Raw genomic sequence first — 22,649 nt, forward strand, 5'->3', positions numbered from 1 at the left:
ATATAATACGACCCTCATTTTTTTCCTTAGAAACAGCTCCTTACATAGAAAAGCCTGAGAAACGGGTACTTACTATGTACACTTTACAAACTTTGCAAATCCATGTTAGTTCACAAGTAAACCTTACAAATAAGTGCAATGTTTTTTGTATTTTATAAAATACTTATGTGTTTTGCTCTACAATGACTTTATCTTTTTTCAGTTTTTAAACAGCTTTAGATGTTAAATACCATTTTTTTTAACAAAAAAAGACATTTAAAACTTATCTATACAAAATTTTTAAAAATTACAATTTTTTAAATTTGAAACAATTTCAATAGTTTTGTATTTATTAAATAGTGTAAACAGTTTAAAAATAGTTTAAACAGTTTATTGAACAAAAACAAAAAAAAATTAGTCAAAAATTTTTCGGTTTTCAGCTTTATGGCTTTATTTTTTAATTATTTATTTTTATTATTTTTTTAGGCTTTATTATTTAGTTTTCAGCTTTATTTTCAGCTTTATGGCGAAAACTTTTTTTTCGAACGTTTTTCAAAGTTTTATGATTCTATTTGGAATTTTTGAAATACAAGTTTTCTTGTCCGTTTTTGGTGTATATTTTTTTATCAAAGTTTTTGTTGTTTTATGTTGTTAATACAATACTGTATTTATACTGAATCGTATTGGATTTAATTGCAATTTGTATTGCTTTTTCGAATCAAATTCCTCACAGTCTTTATCAAAGATTTTTAGAGCACTAATACAGATTAAATAGTCTTAATAAATAATTACGACTTAATGTTATTTTTCAAGTTTATGTTACAAATTTTGGCATACTAGCCTTAATTTTTTTTTTTAATATTTCTGTTTAGTGTTTTAAAGTTTTTGCATATATATAACTATTTTTAACATTTTTGATGATTAGAATAGAGATAAATAAAAAGTTTTAAAACAAGAAGCAAGAATTAAAATCAGAAAACTTGGAAAAAAGTTCAAAAAAAAAAAGGCTTTCACCATAAAGCAAGAAAAATAAATTATTTGAGTTGCTTATAAAACATCTGATAAAAGTTTTTGTAAAAAATGCTGCTACTCATTAAAACATTACATCAGCAGTTTAAATGTTGGTAGCAGTAACTGCCATTTCATGATGGTATAAAGCATTAAGATTAGTTTTTCAGATGTTTTTGATGTTTCCTTTACTTTGCATGGTATATTGGTTTGTAGCAATACCAAGTTTAGTAATTTTGCGTTCAGCTTCGATTAATTTCTTATTTATAAGAAAATAGTTAAAGCCTGTTGTAAATTATATAATACTTTTATTAAAAAATGTTTCTTTTGCTTAAAAATTGTGGTTTATTACATTATTGAGTTTAATTCCATAGTTTACACTTACGAATTCAGTTTGTTAGGATAGTTAAATATATTAAAAAAAGTTTAATAACTCAGGATTTTCTATAATCTTTTAAAGAATGATGCTGACTTTAAAGAAAAATTTTAGTGAAAACGACTAAACAACCGAGAGGTTTTTTCGTACACAAGGTCCTTAGACCATTTTTTTGAGCATTTTCGTTTGTGTTACGCATATATATTATTTGTTCTACTCGCTGCTAGTTTAAAGCCAGATTATACAAACGCAAAACGTATATTTCTTAAAGTTAATAGGAAAAAAATAAAGAAATTATCGCAGCTTACCAACCGTTTATGGAAGAACATTGCAAACACTTTAAGTATTCTGTGCATTTAGAAGCATTCGAACAAACAAAAATTAAATTTAAGCCACAAACTATGTGTATGCTACTCAAATTGGAAGGTTCTTTTAGAGCTTATTAGGAATTAATTAACTAAATTAACGATTCCTAAACTTGTTATCCGATTTTCCAAAAGAAATATTTTTTGATCATTCAGTATAAGTATTAGTTTATTTATGTATTTAAGATTTTATTGATGTACTTTTCTAGTTGTTTTTTACCTGGTTTTAGAATATGTAAAATTTATCCTTCAAAATTAGCTTTTGATTAAATTTCACTAACCCTTACAAAAACTCTTCACCATTTATTCCCATAATAGTTAGATGCCACTCTTCACTATATAGACCATTCATAAATTAGATGCTAATAATTTGCTAAGAAATCCTAACGAATCAATTTGTTGGACTGTACAGTGTAGCAAACAATTAGCACGAATCTACGATGTTCTAAAAAAAAAGAACTGCAAAAAATTACACTAGATAAATATATGCATATACTAAATAAAACCTATATTTTTAATAGATAACTACTAGTAACTAAAAGATATATTATTATTCACAGTGTAGAACATTACTCCATTTTACACGTGCGTTAGTTGAACAAAGCAAGTAGTGCGCAAACTATTGTTTCTAATATATAAAAACACTTCTTAAATTTGATTTGAATTACGATTTAATAATATTTCATGTTTATAAAACACTGTTAACATAATGAAATAGACCCCTTAAAAACTTAAAAGTAAAATACCTACAAACTATTATTTGATTAACTTCATGTATATTGTGTTAATTTTGGTTTATAAATGTTTTGTAAATAAGTTAACTACTGAAATGTTGACTTTATATTTAATATGGGTTTTATCAAAAATAGATAACTTATAATTTAAAAAAATTTAATGTACTAGTGTAAACAAAATTTCAATGTTAAATTTAGTGATTTACAGGGTTGCCAAAGTTTTTTGGATTTTGATTTTCCAGGTTTTTTGAATTTCTTTCAAGTTTTTAAAAAACAAATATTTTGGTCGACTTAGTAAAAATTAAATTTAGTTAAAAATTAGCTGAAATAGTATAACTAAATTGAAAAGATACTTAGAGCAACTTTAAATGTGTTTCTTAAAAAAATAAAAATTAATAATACAAAAAAAAATATATGATAAATTTTTTGCATCTAATCAAAATTTTATCACTTATCAAAAAAAAAAGCATAAAAATTCAGGTTTTTAGTGATTTTTGTTCAAAACAGTACAAGCTTTTTTTATCGTTGGATTCACCATATCTGGTAATTTTTGATAACTGGTAACCAAAATAACTTGATTTCAAATAAAGGTACAGCCGAAATTAAATTTATTTATTGAAAAGAGAATAATTATTTTTTTAGAAACAAAGCTATTATTGTTTAGTTAACTATCACACTATATTAATAAAAAATAATTCTCTTTTAACGGGATATCAAACTGCATTTGATAACTGTTTTGATAATTTGATTTTGATTCACCCAAGCATTTAGGAGAAAATGAGTCTGATGTAACTATTCATAGGACATGATTGAGTAAAAATACTCATCAGTTGGAGAAAAAATGATTTTTAGACTACCTTGCTAATACTAACATGTAATTCAACTTGACAATTCTATTATATGTTGTTTTTTGTAAAGTAATTTTTAAAACAATTCTATCGCTTATAAGCAGTTTTTTGATCTAAATCAGGGGTCGGCAAGCAGTTGGTGCTCGCGGGCCGCAATTTTAGTTTTAGTGACATACATTTAAATAATCTTTTGTTTTTAGTTTTAGTCACACTAAAGAAGGTTTTAATTCTATTTAGTTCATTATGTTAAATAACTTTTAGCTACATACAAAATGCCTACTTAAATTATACATGTTTATTGGAATAAAATTACATTGACTAATATACTTAAGTCTTAATAAACTATATTCTATCTTAAACACTCAATAAGTCTAACTTAATATTTTTACTACTTTACTTACAACCTAACTCTCTATAAAACCCGAGCTTGAAAAACTTTTATATGTCATTCTTATACATTTTTTTATTTAAACCACATTTCCATATTGAAAAAATATCAACTTTTGAAAACAGTTTTGGCGTTTTAAATAGATTGAACTCTTTGGAAAGTCAGTAATTTGTTTAATAAATAAAATTAATACCTATTTGTATTGGAAAAAACTAAACAATTTTTTTAACATAAATAATGCTCGAATACTTTGATAAAATACCTTAGTTGTATTTAATTACTCTCTTACATGGTTGCAACTTTAAATACAAAATGTCTGAGTTATATCAAACCAGCCTAAATTTATTTGAAAATGAAAAAACTTGCTGTTAATCAAGCTTAAATACCTAACTAAAATATCATCATTATATAAAAGTACATAATATGTAAAAAGACTAGTAAAAAATTACAACTATTACAATTAATAAACTACACTACAACAATAAAACCTATTCTGAGAGCTCGAAAATTTATTTAAAGTGTTTGAAATTAAAGTTTCACATATACCTGAGTTTTTAAAAATGTCTTAAACAGGTTTAACTTAGTCTGAGTTTTTAAAACTTTTAAATTAGCCTGTTTATTTGGCAACCCTGTTTAGAATAAAGTCAACTAAATAAAGAAATAACGAAGCTTATTAACAGTGAAATTAATATTTAACAAAAAAAAAGTCAGCTTGATAGGACAATTAAGTTTCTTAAATAATTTTAACGAAAGTCGAAATATTTATTAAGCCATTAATAAATTAGAAAAACTTATTTTTTATTTAGCATTATATCAATTCTTTATCTGCAATAAATATATTTCATTTTGAATGAAGTAAATGTGAAATATAAGACTAGATATAAGAATTTAAAAACGTTAATTAGGAGTTATTGCGAGAAAGGAAAAAAAAAAGAAGCTTATGTCAGTTAGAACAAAGTACATGATTATCTTCAGTAATTACATACTGATCAGAAAACGTTGTTAATGCAAGTTATAAAGTAGCAAAAGTAATTACTAAAAGAAGATACTGTTTAAAATTGAAACTATTTTAAAGAATTTGTTTTGCCGGTAGTAAAAGATGTTTGTTTTTTTCTTCAATGACAACAAGAAGTCGTGTTTAGGAAATGCCTGAAGATTATAAAGCCGCATAAATCAAATTAAGACTTTAATCAATCTGTTAAGACGAGAGCACTGATACAACAATTATTTCTCATTAGAATTTTTATTAGAATTGATTTTATTAACTTTCACATTTTAGAAAAATATTTTGGTTTGAAGTTCCAATGCAAGACACAACAATAGGTAAAGACATTTTATAAGCAAAGATGCCATGCACCAATATAATGGATGTTGATTTAAGTTTTTGTCAAAAAACATAGTTGCTACTGCAATTATTGCTAAATACATGATGGTAATATGACTTTTTTTTTCAACCACTTTCGTGGACTTATCTTGTTTGTCAATCAACTTCATTTAGTAATACACCAGGAAGCATTATGTGCGAAGACAACAAGCTTTAAAAATTTATGAAATTAACAGTTAGAGTAGTGAACACAGTTTATCAAACATAATTTACCACACACAGTTAAGAAAAATAGTAGAAGAACTAGAAAATCAATACGTTGACCTAGTTTACTTTTGGCTGGTTCTTTGGTTAAGTTTTTGTTTGTTGTAATAACGAGTCTATGAAGAAATGAAATGGGATCTGTTCTTAGAAGTTATAGTATAATCATTATTTTTTATAAAGATAAAATCTCGATATCATTTTTAGCATTTCTGGTTCTTTCTTAAATCGCAACTTAACAAACCTAACTTGGTATTACAAGAGAAAACAAGTTATTCTATGAGATGTGGTACCATATTATGACTTTTGAAACAAATCTAAGACTATGGGGGTTTAAGGTAAAAGAAAACAAATATAGAAATTTCTACAACCTTTAAAAAAATCAAACTGAAAACTGTTTTTTTGGATACAATCAAAAACTTATCAGATAAACACGATTTTCTGACCTCCAATTGTTAGAGATTTAGTTCAGACTCTATAAAACTTCCGCAAAAAAAAAAAGTTAAATTGTAACGCACATTTACAACCAAAGTTTAATGTGTGCGATAGCTTGATTGAAACGGTTTTTCTTTTTGTAAAGTTTTATAATTTATCAAACAACGGAAAAAAAATGACAAAAGAAACAAAAAAAAATTAATAAAGAAATCAATTAAGGATCAGTTGAATCACATACGATAAATTGAGCTGGTTTATTGGTTCTGCACCTGTCGCTGTTTTCAATAAATTATCTAATACTCTCTTTTTATATCAAAACAATGAGGTACTAAAAATAATTAGAACTGTCGTTACTACAAGTTTATATATAAAAAAAATATTAGTACAGTATTCATTTAATACTGTACAAACAGACAAAAATATTTTGTACTTTAATACTTTAGATAATTAAACATTATTTGACATTAAAATAAATTATTTCAAACAATATAAATAAGACTCAGTTTTTAGAACAAAATATAATTCATGCTTCTTTCATCAGTTGTATACTAAGCAATAAAAATAAAGTTTTAAATCTAACTTATATAGTGAAAATAAAATCGACGTAATTAATAATAACTCTTTGCTTTATTATTATTAATTACGTTGATTCGATTTTCACTATATAAGTTAGATTTGAAACTTTATTTTTATTGCTAAGTATACAAATGATGAAAGAAGCATGAAATATATTTTGTTCTAAAAACTGAGTCTTATTTATATTGCTTGAAATACTTTAATACTTTTACAAATTCTAAAAACAATTGTAGGAGAAATTCTGGAAATTTATTTAAGTATTAAGAAAACTTATTTAAATATTTTCACTGAAGTAAGTAACATTTTCTATTTTTTTAATTTAAAAAGAAGTAAATTCTTTTTTTGCTAACAGATTTTTTACTTTCACCATTATTTCTGTATAAGGTTTTACACACAACAAAAGAAGAATATACTGCGAAACCATATAAATCTGATTACCTACAAGAGATGTTAAAGATTAAAAAAAATAAATAGTTGGTTATTATACTCGAAACTACCACTATTACTTGTTTTGTAAAAAAAATGTTTTTCCTGTGTTGTATAAACATGAAATTTGTCAAACAAAAATATTTTTGCAATTTTTATCCCTTAGAAAGAATGTAAACAGTTTCAGGGTTGCCAAAGGTTTTTAAGAAAATTTTTCTAGGTATTCTAAAGTTCTTCCAGGTTTTTAAAAGTACAAGTTGTTGAGTCTATTTTTAGTATAAAGTTAAGTATAACATAAAGACTGTCTAAAATAGTACAGAAAAATTAAAAAGATACTGTTAAGCTACTTTAAATGTGTTTTCAATTAAAAAAACCGGTGATAACAAAAAAAAACTATATGATAGATATAATTTCTCCTCTTGAATTTGAGATCTTTTTATTAATTTTCGAAAAATCAAAACATCTACTATAGATTTTTTGTGTAAAATCGAAATTTTATTACTTTACACGTTAAATTTTTTTTAAATTCCTAGTGTTTTCAAAAACTCTCAAGTTCAAAGTTTTTCCAAATTTTTTTAGCATAAATTGTAAAATTCCAAGCTTTTCAGAATTCAAGGTTTTTTAAACTTGGTTGTTCTAACTTTTATGTATATAGTTGATCTAAATAAAATTTCAAGTTATATTAACTGCAAGACTTAAATTTCAACATATACTCTAATTCAAACTAAAACTGTGAGTTTAAAAAACATACATCATAAGTTTATTTTGCCTCTCTTCAAAGCAAAAAAGCCAGCCTGGTTGACCAAAAACTAGCCTGATGTTTTAGAATAAGAAAGCAATTCAGGCCAAAAGCTAGAAAAATTCCCTAAATTTGCCTGAGATTATAAAAGTCCTCCAACTAACCTGACTTAGTCTGAGTGTGTGGCAATGTTTAATTATTTATTTGATTGAATTGTTTTGATTGGAAATATACAAACTTAGTAAATTTACGACTTCTAAATCTAGATTGTATTAAATAGGTAGATCCAAAAAAAAGCACCTACGTAAATTAGTATACAACGCATAAAATTAACTTAATTTGCCCAAATATATTGTTTGAAAAATGAAAATGTATACCTAACAAAAACTATTTTTATTTATGTCATATATATTGTTTTAAATGTGTCTGTACACACTTAGATATTACATGTAGAATGAATAATAATAGAAAATTATACATACACTATACTGGATATAACTTAAGTAATTAATAAGAAAATAGTTTAAAGTATGAGCATATTTGTACATTAGTGTGCACAGGAATTAATTTAAAGTGCAAAGAAAACTTATAAAAATGTGTCAAAAAAAAAAACCTTATCTCTTATTATTTTAAATGTTTTTGTACTCACTCAAACATTACTTACAGTGATAAAACATCTATAAAAGAAACTTAAATAAAAATACATGTTAAACAAAATACCTAAATTGTGAAGAAATGACATTTTAATCAACTACTGTACATTACTTTTGTAAAAAAATTGAAAACATTTGCATTTAGTTTATTTACTTAAAATTTATTATATAAATAACTTATTAATTCTAAGCACTGTTTACATTCTTTTTTCAAATAATAACTTGCTGTTGTAAGAATAAAGCTGTTATGAAACTGAGAAAATACTTTGGTTGAATGCTAAATTGTCTTTTTCACATTTTTATGCCAAAGCAGTAGTCTTTTAATTGTTTTAAAATCTTATACAGGGACTTTAAACGAAATTAATCTAATTAAACCGAATTACACAAAAAAAATTTTAAATATATTTTTACTCAGCGGGCCACAGAACTTTTCTCGCGGGACGCATTTCATTCAAAAATAAAACGTGCTCGCGGGACGCATTCCATTCAAAAATAAAACGTGCTCGCGGCTCACAGTTTGCCAACCCCTAATTTAAATTTAAGTAGTTAAATGTAATATTGTTTTAAACATTATAAGTATCTTTCTTAAAATTTTGTAAGGTTCCATTTACATTGAAGGTATTCCTAAAGCATTAAGTTTTCAATATTTGTTAGTGTTTTATATGTTATCTATATAAAACATGTTCAATAATTGTTATGCCTAGTTTGATATAAAGTAGCCTTAAGTATTATTTGATATAGGTAGTAGTAAGCTTTTATTGCTATTATTTATTTACTATGGTTCGTAGTGTAGTTTGTAAATATACTATAACCCTTCTATTTAAGTAACCCACATTCTGTGTAGATTACACCCTGAAGGGCTGAAATCAAACCGCAAGCAAATTAAGTGTAGAAATATTTACAACCAGTTATTGATCTCCATTGTAAGGTTTTTAAATAATTGGTAAATGCTATAAATCTTACAAAATGTTTAACGTAAAATTTTTCATTCGCACTTTATTGTAGTAATTTGTTTTTCGTAAAACATCAAACACTTTTAAAAATTCTATAACCAATTAGCATTTATGTACTTTATTTAATATTATAAAAGAGCTAATTAGAAATCAATAAACTAGAAATTATTTATCTGACTCTTAAATTCTTCCAGCTGGAACATAATAGTAGGTAATAATAAAATTGAAAATTATATTCGGTGTGCAACTTAAAAATGTTTAACAAAATTTTAAATAATACAGATCCGGCTTGATCTCTATTTGAAAAACATCCGGATTCAGTTTTACTAGTGAACTTTTAAGGTCTTAGATAAACTATATTATAATTTTGTTACACTACAAGTTCAATTGCTCTAAAAGCTTTTTTTTTTATAAGAAAAAAAACAACACATTTGATATAATAATTTATTGATAAAAAACGATTAAACAAAATGCCCTTCTAAAAATCATTCTACAATTTGGTTTCCAAAACTTCAAAAAATCCTTCTATTAAAATTTGTTTTAAAAACTAACATTCGACCAAATAAAGGCTAAATGTCAAAGAGGCAGTGGAAGAAAAAGTTACAAAATTTCTTTAAAAAATTAGTTCATTTTGAATCGAAATATCTTAGAAAAATTTACTAAAAATGTTTTAATTCAAATTTCCTAGGTATAATTAAAAGCATGCTAAAAATTGCAGAACAAATTAAAAAAAACGCTTTTTTCACTCACGGTTGCCACTATCAGAGGCACAAAAAACGAGCCTCAGTTTTTTGATAGCTAAAAAAATTGTTAAAACAAATGTGGAGAAAAATTGTAGGAAATCAACTGGTAGCTAATCATTAATACTTTAAAACAAACCTAGATAAAATATATATTTATTGAGAACATAACTAAACTTTTTAAGCCAAGACGGACTTAACTCCATGAAAATTAAAAACAAAACCAGCAAAGTTTTGACAAAAAGTTAAAATCAGCCGGTGTTAAAAAATAAATTAAGCTTGAGAGAGAGTGGCATACCTGCTTAAAAATTTTCTTCACACTTAGCAGCGTTTTTGTAATAGGTATTTTATACCAAAAAATTCTCTATGACATCAAAAGTGACAAAAACGTGTCAAAAAAAATGGTCGGTTTATTTAATACCAAAAAGGATATACAAAAATAGACAAATCAGGCACTTAATAAAAGCTCATCATGTGAGTTGAGTTTAAAAACATTATTGTAATTACAAATAAAATTTTACAAAAAAAGCTCTAAGTATTAAATATTAAATCAATTTCACAAAATCAAATTATCATGGAAAGTCTTCTAAATAATTAGCCTTCCATGAACATACCGAGCGCCATCTGCTTCGGAGTTGGAAGACTCTTGATTGAAGATGTCCACACATCAGTTGCATTTTCCTGTGTTCAGAGATTTTTTATTTTTATGTTTAGTAAATTATATTTAACTTATATCTAAAATAAAACTTATAACAGTAAAATGAAGTTGTTATAATCATTTTATCATAAAAACAAAACACTACTTATTTGAAACATGAGGTTGTAGTTTAACTTTTATAACTATTAGTATCCATATCTTAAGTTAAAAAAAATAAAACGAAAATAAATTGAGCAAAATTTTTCTAGGATAATTCTAAATAATCTGCTTTAATATGTTACTAACTCTAAGTTAAAATGAACTCCTTTTAAATAGGCTTATAAGTCTGTAGCAAATATCATCAATATACAAATGTCGCAAAAAATACCTGAATACTCTTGCAAATGTTTAGAAGACGTTTGGCTACTTCAGGGCACATTTCAAACGACTGACCGTAAGCTGCATCAGCAATTAAACAAATAACTGCTGGTAGATTTGAGTTGTTGCTACCCAAAACCACTGGATCATTACTGTTAATTTAAGTATAATAATACATACTAGTTTAAATTTTAAATAAGACCAGAATAAATTTACAAAAGTACTGTGTTTAAAAACTTAAAACAAGTTAAAGTCATTTATAACTTTTTAACCTTTCAATCAGATCACACAAAAATGAATAAACATGTGCTGCTTCTTCCTTATCCTCTGTAACTGGTAACCAAGACAACCATGTTTTTAACAGTTGCTCTTTTTGATCGCCTAGCAACTGTGGTGCATGTTTGAGGATCTTGCTTATTGCAGAGACGCAGTTATCCAACGGAGCAAGATCTTCTTGAGGCACCACTCTTTGACCATTTTGATTTCCATATGGACCAATTATGGCTTGTTGCAAACGCGGAATTGCCTCTGTCAGAAAGTATTTTCAAGGGTTTATACTATTTTATTTATAATCAGTATATTATCTTATTGTTACATCTTTTAAAACATAGTTTAATTCATATTATTTTGATTTATGCTTTTAATCTTTTTTAACTTTTAAATAAGTCAAAGTTCATATTAAGAACGCTTATTTTAATTTTTGAATTTAGTAACTATTGTAAAACAATTAACTTAATGTGTACGATAAAAAATGACAGCGAACCTTGTATGACTTGAGCAAACTCCAGTGGAGCACTGACGGCCATAACACCAATTCCATACGAAGAAGCTTGACGCACCTCAGGTGACTCATCATTGATGTAATCCAACATTGGTCTGAAATATATTAATATAAATCTTACATTAATAATTGGAAAAAACAATTTTCATTTAGAAAAAAAATCTGAAAGATTAATTTGAAAACCATGAACAATTTACATAAGTTTAAGATTCAACTAAATCATAATACTCGAGCAAAAAAAATGCGACTTGTAGGAGAAACATTTCAAATACATGTTATCTTTCTCAGAGATGTTTTTTGAAAAACAACTTAATTTACAACTTTTAATTTAAACTATTTATTTCTATACAGGATTTAGCTTCAGATATTAAAGGCTATTTACCAGAGTATTATTTTACTTAACTTGAAAATTTTCGAAATTAGACTTTTTTAGGTAAAATTTAAAAAAAAAGTAGATATGCTTGGACTATTATAATGCAGAAAATTTATACATTTTTGTCAAATAAAAAACTATACTACCATTATAGAAAGTTTCTATTTATAACTGAGACATAAAAAATCTCTAAAATGGTTTATTAATGTATAAGTAAATAATTTTGAAACCTTTTAAGTTAATCTATAGAAGCAAATTGTTTTTGCCTCTTTTTTTTTTGTAAAGCTAATTAACTTTCCCGTTTTTATCACTTCTAGATGAAATATAAATAAGCTGATGAAGCTTATAAAAGTAAGTAAAAGTTTAGGTAAAATTTACAATTTTAAAAATTTTTAGTAATTTAAAAATAAAACTATATTTTTTAATTATGACCTAATTGTACAACAACCCTGAAATTCAATAAAGTAGAACTATAACTTTCATAACTATAATTGTGTGTACACCGGTACTTTGTAATAGTAATTTAAACTTACTGAACAAAAATGTCTTTATATTTGAGGGCATGAGCACCGCAATGTTCAACAATGTCATCGAAAACACACATGGACCACTGACGATCTGCCCAAGGTCTTTCTGGCGCCTAAAAATGTTCATGTTTCTTAACAAAACTTCAATGTTTTACTTAAATTAGTACTATAGTCAACTTATTTAATTCAGCATGATAATTACAGAAAGTGTAACAAAAACAGTGACAAAATGAACTGTAGCTGACTTATAATACTAAATTTGATACCTCGATTTATGTAACTAATTTTAGAACTTATCTAGTAAAATAACATGATAATTGACAATGTTTGCTAATCAAATTCTGTTACTGAGCTAATAATAAAACTCACATATGTTGAAATTATAAATTGTTACAACTTATCAAACATGTAAATTCAACTAAAACTATTATTTAACTAACTAGTAGTCTAGTGTAGTATGGCAAAAGTGATTCAAAAAACGGAAACAGTTCGCTTTTGTGGGTATAAAATAAGGCGTGCAAAATATCCGAAATTTTGGAAAGGAGGTAACAATCATCACCATCTTCCTGGATCAACTTTTCTTCCACCTATTACATTTTCAAGTTAATAAAACATGATTGAGCAAGTAAGCTTATTATACTGAAGACTATGATTTTATAACTTTGACATAAAAAAACAGTATTTAATTAAACAATTTTAGCTACTGTTTATCAACTAACATGTTCGTCATAGTCTTCATCATTTCTTTGTTGGAATCTCTGTTCAGCTTTCGTGAAATGATCCTCCAGCATTTTTTTAAGCGTATTAGCAAGCTCCCCATATTTATCCATCGTAAAACAGCCGATACCTCTTATTTCTATGCACTGAATTTTTATTAGATATTTCTCTTCTACACTTTTTAAGATGTTTAAAAAAATAAAACTTGCTATTCAAATGCAACAGTTTTATATCAATAAAGAACAGTCTTACCCTAGCCAAAGCTTCCATTTCAACTGACTGAGTGTCACTGACCGGCTCGTCAGCAATTGACTGCAACAGATTAGGCGCAATATAATCCCAAATATCTTTAACGTGATCTTCACCTTTCACCTGGGCGCTGGTCAACAAGAGTGGGAGGGACTCAGCGGCTGAAGCCCTAACTCCTGCAAAGTATGTATTGAAACGTAAACGCTGCTTTATTTACATTATAATATTAATACTAACCGTCATGGAAATAAAATTTGAGCAAAGGCACCATCAACTTGACGACTTGGGGAACATACTCAGCGAATGCGTGCTTCAGTTCTTTGGCGTAACACACGAGCATTTGGCAAGCAGTTGCTTTCTCTTCTAAACCAGCAGTTTTGATTCCAAAACTTTGCTGCATGGAAAATATTTTACTATTTAAGAATAAACCGTAACTAAGCTTTTCTTTGTGAAAATAAAAGATTAACAGACTTGATAAGATAGTAAATCAAAAAAAAAAACATAAAACAGCAAATAATTTATGTTTGTGGAAAAGAAAAATGTATAACCTGATCACCGAGCTTGATAAATTCCCAACCGTCGTCTTCGTCGACTCCATCAACGTCGTGAGTGTCCAGCATTGTCACTTCGGGCCTGACAGATGCCGCCTTCAACAGAGGAGCCATAACAACTGGCAGGTATTCAACAAACTTTTCACCCAACAGCTTGCACATCCTGTTATCAGGTAGAGAAAATGTTTTAGATTAAAATATCTAAGAAGTATACTTTTTCACTTCATATAATAGAAAAGTTATAAAAAGCTAGTTTTCTGCACATAAAGGCAACAAGTTTTCAAGAGATATTTTAAATTTTTAGAAAAGTTTTCTCATATCAAAATTCGTGTATGTTATTATTTTTAAGAATAATAGACACATCGATAAGGTACGCAGTTTTGCCTAGGTTTAAAAGTTTAGAAATCTGTTTAACCTTTTTAAATCATTCAAATTATAGCTAATATACAATATTTTAAACAAAACTACAATCTAAACAGCTTTGCATGATATATTCTATAAGAATTAAGTGTATTTGCAATAATCATATGAAGATCATATCTTTGTTTGTTTACTTTCATTCGTTTGATAAAACACAGGAGCTATTTTTTTCAAAAAGTTTTTGATTTTACTAATTTTCGAGTTTTAATGTGTACCTTATCAATTTCTATACTGTATTCCGATAAATAAACGCGTTTAGACTGTATAATAAATGTATATACTATTAATTTTACTTTTCTTGATAGAAATATAAAATAAGACGACTTTAGATGATTTTAAATAGAATAAATTTAATAATTGTTTACTTTTATAATTGTATTCAATTATCTAACTTAGTGATACACAGCTTTTACATAACATGAAAACTAATAATAAACTATTAAAACTCGTGTATCTAAAATAATAAGATTTTTTTTCACATTTTAAAACATATTTAAGTTTAAAAAAAAAGTTAGTTATGTAAAACTATAGTTTAATGATAAATAATTATATTTAATATATATTGTATAAAATTATAAGAAATTACATGTAATAAAGTTACTTAAAACAAATTAAGTTTAAACCTAATTATTGTCAATTTAAAAACAATAAAAAAGATTAGTGTTTAACTATTTTTGTTTAAAATAACACTTTATATGATTAGTGCCAATTAAATTTATAGTAACTAAAAAAACAGCAGTATTTATTATATGCTTTAAAATCTGAACACTAATTATGAACCTTGCCCATGCACTAATCATGTATGATATTTGAGGATCATCATCTTCCCAAGAAGTTGTGTCAGCTTGAGTTTGCAGCAGGTGATTCATTATGTCCTGAAAACAACCAAAGACAATGTTAAACATTATGTGTTTAAAAAAATATTTTAACAAACGAAATGGAGAAAACCAACTTGCGCATCAGGCATAAATTTTTCACTACCAACAGCAAGTCCTATCAGACTGATACACTCGATTGTTTTTCCTCTTAACATTCTGTACTCTTGCGCCTTTGCTTGCTATTAAAAAATTATTTTAAATAAAAAAGTTTTTTTTATTTAACAAAAAAATCTACAAACTTATAAATATTCGTTATATTGCTTAAGTACTTTCAAATTCTTCTTCAGTAGGCAATTAGAACAACAATTATTTAAAACGATTTTGTTTAAAACAAAAAAATCACGAAGAACAACACACAACCAAGTGAAGATTTGAGATACTTAAAACTATAATATTCTTACTATTAAAAAAATATAAAAATTACTATTTGTCTAATTTACAGAGCGTCCCTTTCTATTTTAAATATAAGTTCAATTTTATACATTGTAATTTTTGAGTAGTTTTAATAGTGTTTTTTTAATAATTCTAAACGTAATGAAATTATAATAAATTTCCAAATATAATTTTAACATTACACGTAAAATGAACTTAATTTTGTATACCTGCATAATCATTTTAAGCGTAGGCATGAATCGATCATAAAAGGCAGTAAATTGTTTTTCAGCAGAATCAGCAACTGCAGCTATAGTAGTAGTGACTTGTTCCAACACTAACTTACTACCTACCTCTCCCAACTTTAAAAAATAATTTTATTCAATTATTTACATAAGTTTAGCAACAATTGAATTAGTTTATTTAAAAAATAAAGTATCATTAATATTAGAATGAAAATACTAACTTATATATTTTTTTTTAAAAAAGATACTTTTAGTTAAAAAATTAAAAATCTTATTCCTACAATGCGTTCTTTTAATATAAAGATTAGACTGAGAAAGTTCCAAAACAACTGGTTAAAAATTGTAGGAGCAGATAAATCTTTAATAATTTTTTGTTCTTTAAATTTGCGTTTTCTGAAAGGAGCCTGTTGAAATCTCCAACAGCCTTATATCTTAAAAATTACTTCAAATTAAAAAAAAATAATAGCCTAGCTATTAATTTAAAAAAGAAGACTAACTTGAAAAAACTAGATTTAACCTTTATGGCCTTAATTTAGTTAAAAAAGAAAACTTTAGACTAACATTTTGTATACGTTGCGAAAGTACTTGTTCCAATTTACCACACAATGGTTCAAGATATGGCAAAATGATGGATGTGGGGCAATCTTCGACAAAATTTACTAGTGCAGCACCAGCATGTGCCTAAAATAAAAAAATTATTTAATTGTTAGGTACTTTTATTTTGACAAAATATAATACTTATGTTTAAGTTACTTAGCCTTGATCAACTTAGCCGTAATTTTATAGCAACTAGCATTTTACTTTTTTTTTTAATTGACAATTAAAATATTCATAAAGGAATAAATTTACAATCAACACTAACTTGTACTCTAGGGTTCTTTGCATCATCCAAGGTTTCATATAGAGCTTGAACAAGAACTTGGTGATGAATTTTCTGCATAGTTGGTGCGAAATCTGTGCACATTTGACCAATGCAGTTGCAGGCAGCATATCTGACCCTGGGATGGCTATCTTTCAAGTAGGGTACAATTTTGTCAACTATGTCCTTTAGGCACGCCTCCATATTCTTATGACAACCTTCTCCTATCGCACTTATTGCCATCAAACCGGCATGTCTATACCTCCAGTCGACTGTTTGCAACAATTTTTTTAAATTGATAAACTATAACTTTAGTTGTATAAGAAATAAAAGGTGCATGTTATAATACAGTCAACGTGAAATTAATTCATACATTTTTATGACAAAGAAATTTAAGAATTTTTAGGTGACCAAAATATTAAGTTGAAAAAAATTAATACTTTTTTAATAAATTACTAATCTAAGCTAGGGGTTAAAAGCGTACTGTTCGCTAAGAGAAATATTTTGCTGAGACTTATTTATTAACTTGAAAACAACTCGTGTAAATTAAATAAAACTGATCTTTTCAATAACAAGAATTTTTATATAAACACTTTTATTTTTAGTATATACTAAAGCTTTTAAAATGATCATTTCGTTGAACTTTGCATTTGAAAGGTTTTTTTACTTCCATAGTACAATTATTAAAACTACGCAGCCCACGAAAAATTGTATGGTTAACCTTGTGTGACGACTAAAAAAAATTTCATCTTTAATCTAAACTATTTTTTCTAACATTAAAACATTGAGTAGTTTGAACTTTGAAAATGAATTAATATTTTATTGAAAAAATATTTTCTTTAAAACGTACTGTAATAACTTTAACAACTATTCCATAACATACCATTACTTAACATTTGTGGCACATGTTTCATCACTTCTGGCAGCACAATTTTTCCTCCCAAAGCGCAAGCAAATCTATCAATAGAGTTTTCTCCGATCACATGATTGGCTTCTTCGTCATCATCTTCATTTGATTCGTCAGCTGTAGACCAATCAGTAAGCGCCTCGTCTCCATCTTCCAAATCAACCATGAGTGCTAACATCTGCTCGACTGAAATATTTATTTTATTTTTATAACAACAAGTTGGCAGAAAAGCCCAACAAAACCTGTTTTTGGCTAAAAAAATTATATACAAAAAAATAAAATAAAAAAGTATCCATTTATATAATTTACTTTTGACTTAGTTTACTATAACCTAAACTATAAATAAATAAAGTAAAACACTGATTTTGTGTAAAACGAATTTGGCTGCAAATTTTTTTCCCATATACCTTAAAAAAAAAACTCTACTTGGAATCTCGATCAAATAAGATAAAAAACCTAAGTTTAATGAGGCTATAAGAAGTTGTTAGCTTTACATAAATTTTTAATAAGTTAAAAATTAAACATTTAAATTTTCACATTAATGATACTTCCAAGTTTTCAATGAACAATTTGATTGAGAAAGATTAGTAAAAATTTTTTTTTAAAGATAAGTGAGAACAGTAACACAACATTTTTACTTGTTTTTTTAACTTTAAATCACGAGGTCTTAAAAATAACTATTATTCTACTAATATAAACCGCTAATAATAGTAAATAGATGGTTAAATTATCAACTTAGTTTTGAAACTGTTACGTTAACAATGACATACTATTTATGTTACAGAAACTAACCCATCAGAGGAATACCAGTTTTTTGCTTTCTCACCATAGCAGGAGCAGTTTCAGCTAATGTAATTACACACTCTAAGGCTAGTTGCCTAATCGAGTCATCTCTATCTCCATTTGAAATCAACTATAAAATTATATTTATATTAAAGCAAACAAAAAATGTTCACTGTAAAACTTTATAATTATAATAGTTTATAAATTTCAAGAGAATAAAAAACAAATAGATTTTTTTTATTGTCATTAAGACAAACAGCTACTAACTTTCTTCTCTCATTAACTTGCACTTTAAACTTAGGGTTTATTTTTGATGCCTTATATTTTTTATAAATTTAGTAATATATAACTTTTGTCTATTATAGTTTAAAACAAAAACAAACTATATGGAACAACTGCATTGCAACAGAGAGGTGAGGACGGATAACTTTCGGTGCCTCTTCACACAATTCACACAAACCCTTCAACACCACATCATTATCTTCATCTGCGCTTTCGTTACAAGCCTAAACGAATCATACTGTTTGAAAATTTTCGACAACCTTTGCAAAACTGATTGTAATAAAAACCTGCAGTTATCTTAAAACAGATGCAGAGATTAAAAATGTGAGAAATTGAATAAAATAAACATATTAGAATATTTTATAACTTTATTTAAACAATTAACTGGAAATACATAATACACTAAATTATCATTTAACTACAAGCAACTAAATTAAACTTTTTTTTTCAATAAGCATTAACTTTTAGAAACTGTTTTAACTTTAAAACTAACTTTAAGCATCAATGGCAACAAATCAGAGAACTTTCTTATGTACTGGTTGTTATCAACATTTTCCAATAAAAAGGACATCAGTGCACAGGAAGCAGCAAACCTTACCTGAAGTTTAAAATATAATCTATTAAGATATTTAGAATCCTGTAAAAAAAATTCATTGCAAAAATCACAAATATTTTATATAAATTGTCATTTACTTCATATATTTTTCTTAACTTTATAATAAAAACAAAGTCATATGACAAATAATCAATAAATTCTCACAAAAGATAATTTTCACTATAAGTTTTAAAAAAAAGTTAATTTAAAAAGTAATAAAAACACACAATACCTCTCTTGTAAAAGTAAATAATAGTTATTAATATATTCTATTCTATTTAAAGAGATTAATAAAATAATTTACGTTTTTTGTTTCACTATCTTGAAGACATTTATTCAACATTTGATGAATGATATCTTTGTAATGTTCTTGTTGATTACCAAAAATACCTGGATAATGACTGAAAAAAGATTCATTATTTAAAAAAGTTAGAAGTTTTAATTCTGATTTAATGATGATAAAAAGTTATATTCTGTCAAAAATAAATACACATTTTAAAATATTCTGAGATGTCAAAATTTTTTGGAGATAATTAAACTGTTTTGACTTACTTGAAAATGTATAGGGGAATTTCTTTTAAACTATCATCCGGTGAGCTAACACTTTTAAACATGAAGTCTAAAACTTCAGGCCAGCTTCCTTTTTGTTCATCATCTAAATAGGTTTATTATACAGATTTAGAAAAAATATTAAACTAAAAATTATAGAAAATTTAAGATAATTACTTTACAAGCTTTTAATATACACATGTAGAAAAAAGAAAACAGTTTATAAATTAAGAAATTATAAATTTTAAGCAATTTCTAATCATAAAATTCCAAAAAGTATATAATTCTAGATAACATACATTGCTTTGATGAATATTACTAATTAATTTTTTTTAATATTTTTTAATTTTACAAGTAGTCATTTAACTTGCCCATTATTCTTCTTGCTAACTCAGATACACAGTCAGCAATTCTTTTACGAACAAACTGTTGGGGCTTATCACCAATACAAGCTAAAAGTTGAGTTTTAAACTGTGTCTGCTCATCCTGATCTGATAAATAAATTTAAATGATTAGATGTACAGTGCAGTTATTCAGCTAACTTTGAAAACAAATTATACTAATAAAAAACAGTTTTATACAACTACACGAAGTTGCCACACTTTAGTCAAAAAACTGTCCTGATAGACCTTAAACTATCCTGAGCCATACTAAGTTTTTCTAATATCCTTAAAATACCAATCATTAACATTTTATAAAGTTTAAATAAACTTAACAAAATGAATTAAAATACAGTTTTTGAAAAAAAAAATGTTACAAAATATCAAAATAATCAAACTGGAACAAAAACAACTGGAACGATTAACATTCAAAATCTAGAAAAAAAATGAATTGAGATCTTCAAAAAATCTTAAAACTATCCGGAATTTTTATATTAAAAAATTAAATTGGCTTGAGTCATCCTGCATTAAAACAAAAATCTAACTAGCCTTAGTTATCCTGAGGTATGACATTTTTGAAAATTCCAACTGTCCTGAGTTTGGAAACACTAATTACAGCTAATTAAATCAACAAGAGTTACAAAACTAACAGCATAATTCTTTTTGTTGTAAATTAGGTAATTAACTACTTTTTGAAATAAATAATTTTTAAATTAAAAATATTTTTGTAAAACTATTAAATAGTGTTTTTTTACGACTGATTTATAATAAAAATAATTCGAAATAAATTATACATACTAAGAGTTACAAAGCTAGATGAGAAATTAGAAGTTATAAGTCTACGAAGAAGAATTGCAGATTGCTGGTGTACTCTTGCTTCATCGTTGCTGGACAGAAGCTGAAGAAGCAATGACATGCGATTTATTACTGGCACTGATTCGTAACTTTCCTATTTGAAATTTGTAAATTAACAACAAATGTTAGAGTAAGATGTTTCTAAAAAATTTCAAACTTGTGTTTTTCAGTGTTAAAATATTTTAAGATTAATTCAATTTGACTATATTAAACTTTAGTAAAATAAACTATTTGAAATATCAAAAACTCAAATAGTTTGGTTTAAACTAACAAAAACCTATTAAGTATAAGCAAAATAAAAACATTTATATAGAATTTATTTTTAAATAACTTAATAATTTATTTGCTAACATAATTAACTTTATAATATTCTAAAAAATAAATAAATAAAAACTTTTGTTGTTACTTAGCATATTAATTTATCTTATTAGCATATAAATTTATCTTATTAAAAAAAAACTTTTCCTAAAAAGAAATAAAAAAATAGCTAGGTTATAAGTAATCTAATCTTGGTAAGCCTGAGTTTACATTTTTAATAGTTATGCATGGATTTATTTAACATGTTTTATTATTAAATTAACATGACTAACTATAATAAACACATAACTTTGAAAATAATTTAGAAACAAAAGAAAAATATAGCTTTAAAAAAATTATTTTACTAAAATTTAATTTAACATATTATGAATTGATCAAGTTAAACTAAGATTTTTCTGGTTGTATTTTAGGTTTTTTTCTTTTTAATTGAATTAATTTTACATTAGCACATACTATAAATTACAATTTTCATTATTATTAAAATGCAAAACTAAGACCTCTGCTCGTTTCCTAACTTCATTGTCTGGTTCCATTACTCCTAAGAGTGTATTTCTAAATGTAGCTAAATCCATCATGTGTTACTATTATTAATATTAAACCTAAAAAATTTTAACCAAATAACGTTACAAAATTTAATCTAAAGTGTGATGAAGATAAACAAAAAATTGTATATAGAAGTATAACTAAAACTACACACAAAGTAGTGTAAAACTATTATCAGCTTTTAAGAATAATTAGTTATGACTGACAACAAAAACCGTTCACAGAATAATGCTTTTCTACAAAATATAACTTCTTAATTTTACAGCTTAAAAATATAATCACGAGATTGGTAACACGACTTATTAATAGTTTGGTAAATAACACAATTGTAAAAACTAAAATTTTATTACAAAAATGAACAAATAAACTGATTTTTTTAAACTTTTTGACAATACTTTTTTGTTTTTCATTTTTAAAGACATATTTTAAATATTGCATTTCCATAAAATTTGAGACTTTTATCTCAAAAAAATTTAGAGAAGATGGACTTTTAGTGATTTCTATTGATTTGCCATTTTAGTTTAATAAAACATAAATGCAAATTAATTTTTAAAAAAATAATCAATGTTTTTAATAAAAAAAATAATTTTACTTAAAATAAATATATTTCCTACAACAGAAATGTCAATTATTTACTTAAAATTA

The 22,649-nt window shown here is 25.7% G+C and overlaps 1 protein-coding gene across 1 annotated transcript; it reads right to left on the reverse strand.

Moving 5' to 3' along the window:
* Positions 1–9,502: 9,502 nt before the first annotated feature.
* LOC145848639 (importin-5-like) lies at positions 9,503–22,062 on the reverse strand. The gene is made up of 24 exons (XM_082953979.1): positions 21,959–22,062; positions 21,087–21,237; positions 20,280–20,399; positions 19,912–20,014; positions 19,664–19,760; positions 19,258–19,362; positions 18,866–18,988; positions 18,492–18,612; positions 17,676–17,885; positions 16,796–17,064; positions 16,495–16,614; positions 15,919–16,050; positions 15,391–15,495; positions 15,219–15,313; positions 14,016–14,181; positions 13,705–13,861; positions 13,471–13,643; positions 13,221–13,364; positions 12,942–13,088; positions 12,508–12,614; positions 11,584–11,696; positions 11,093–11,348; positions 10,831–10,972; positions 9,503–10,486 (listed from the first exon to the last, which is right to left on the reverse strand). The coding sequence occupies exons 1-24, from the start codon at positions 22,034–22,036 to the stop codon at positions 10,400–10,402; spliced, it is 3,321 nt and encodes a 1,106-aa protein (XP_082810105.1). The 5' UTR covers positions 22,037–22,062; the 3' UTR covers positions 9,503–10,399.
* Between the last annotated feature and the right edge of the window lie 587 nt (positions 22,063–22,649).

The sequence above is a fragment of the Thalia democratica genome, chromosome 1 (genome assembly GCF_965202585.1).
Source record: "Thalia democratica chromosome 1, ktThaDemo2.hap1.1, whole genome shotgun sequence".
Taxonomy (NCBI): Eukaryota; Metazoa; Chordata; class Thaliacea; order Salpida; family Salpidae; genus Thalia; species Thalia democratica.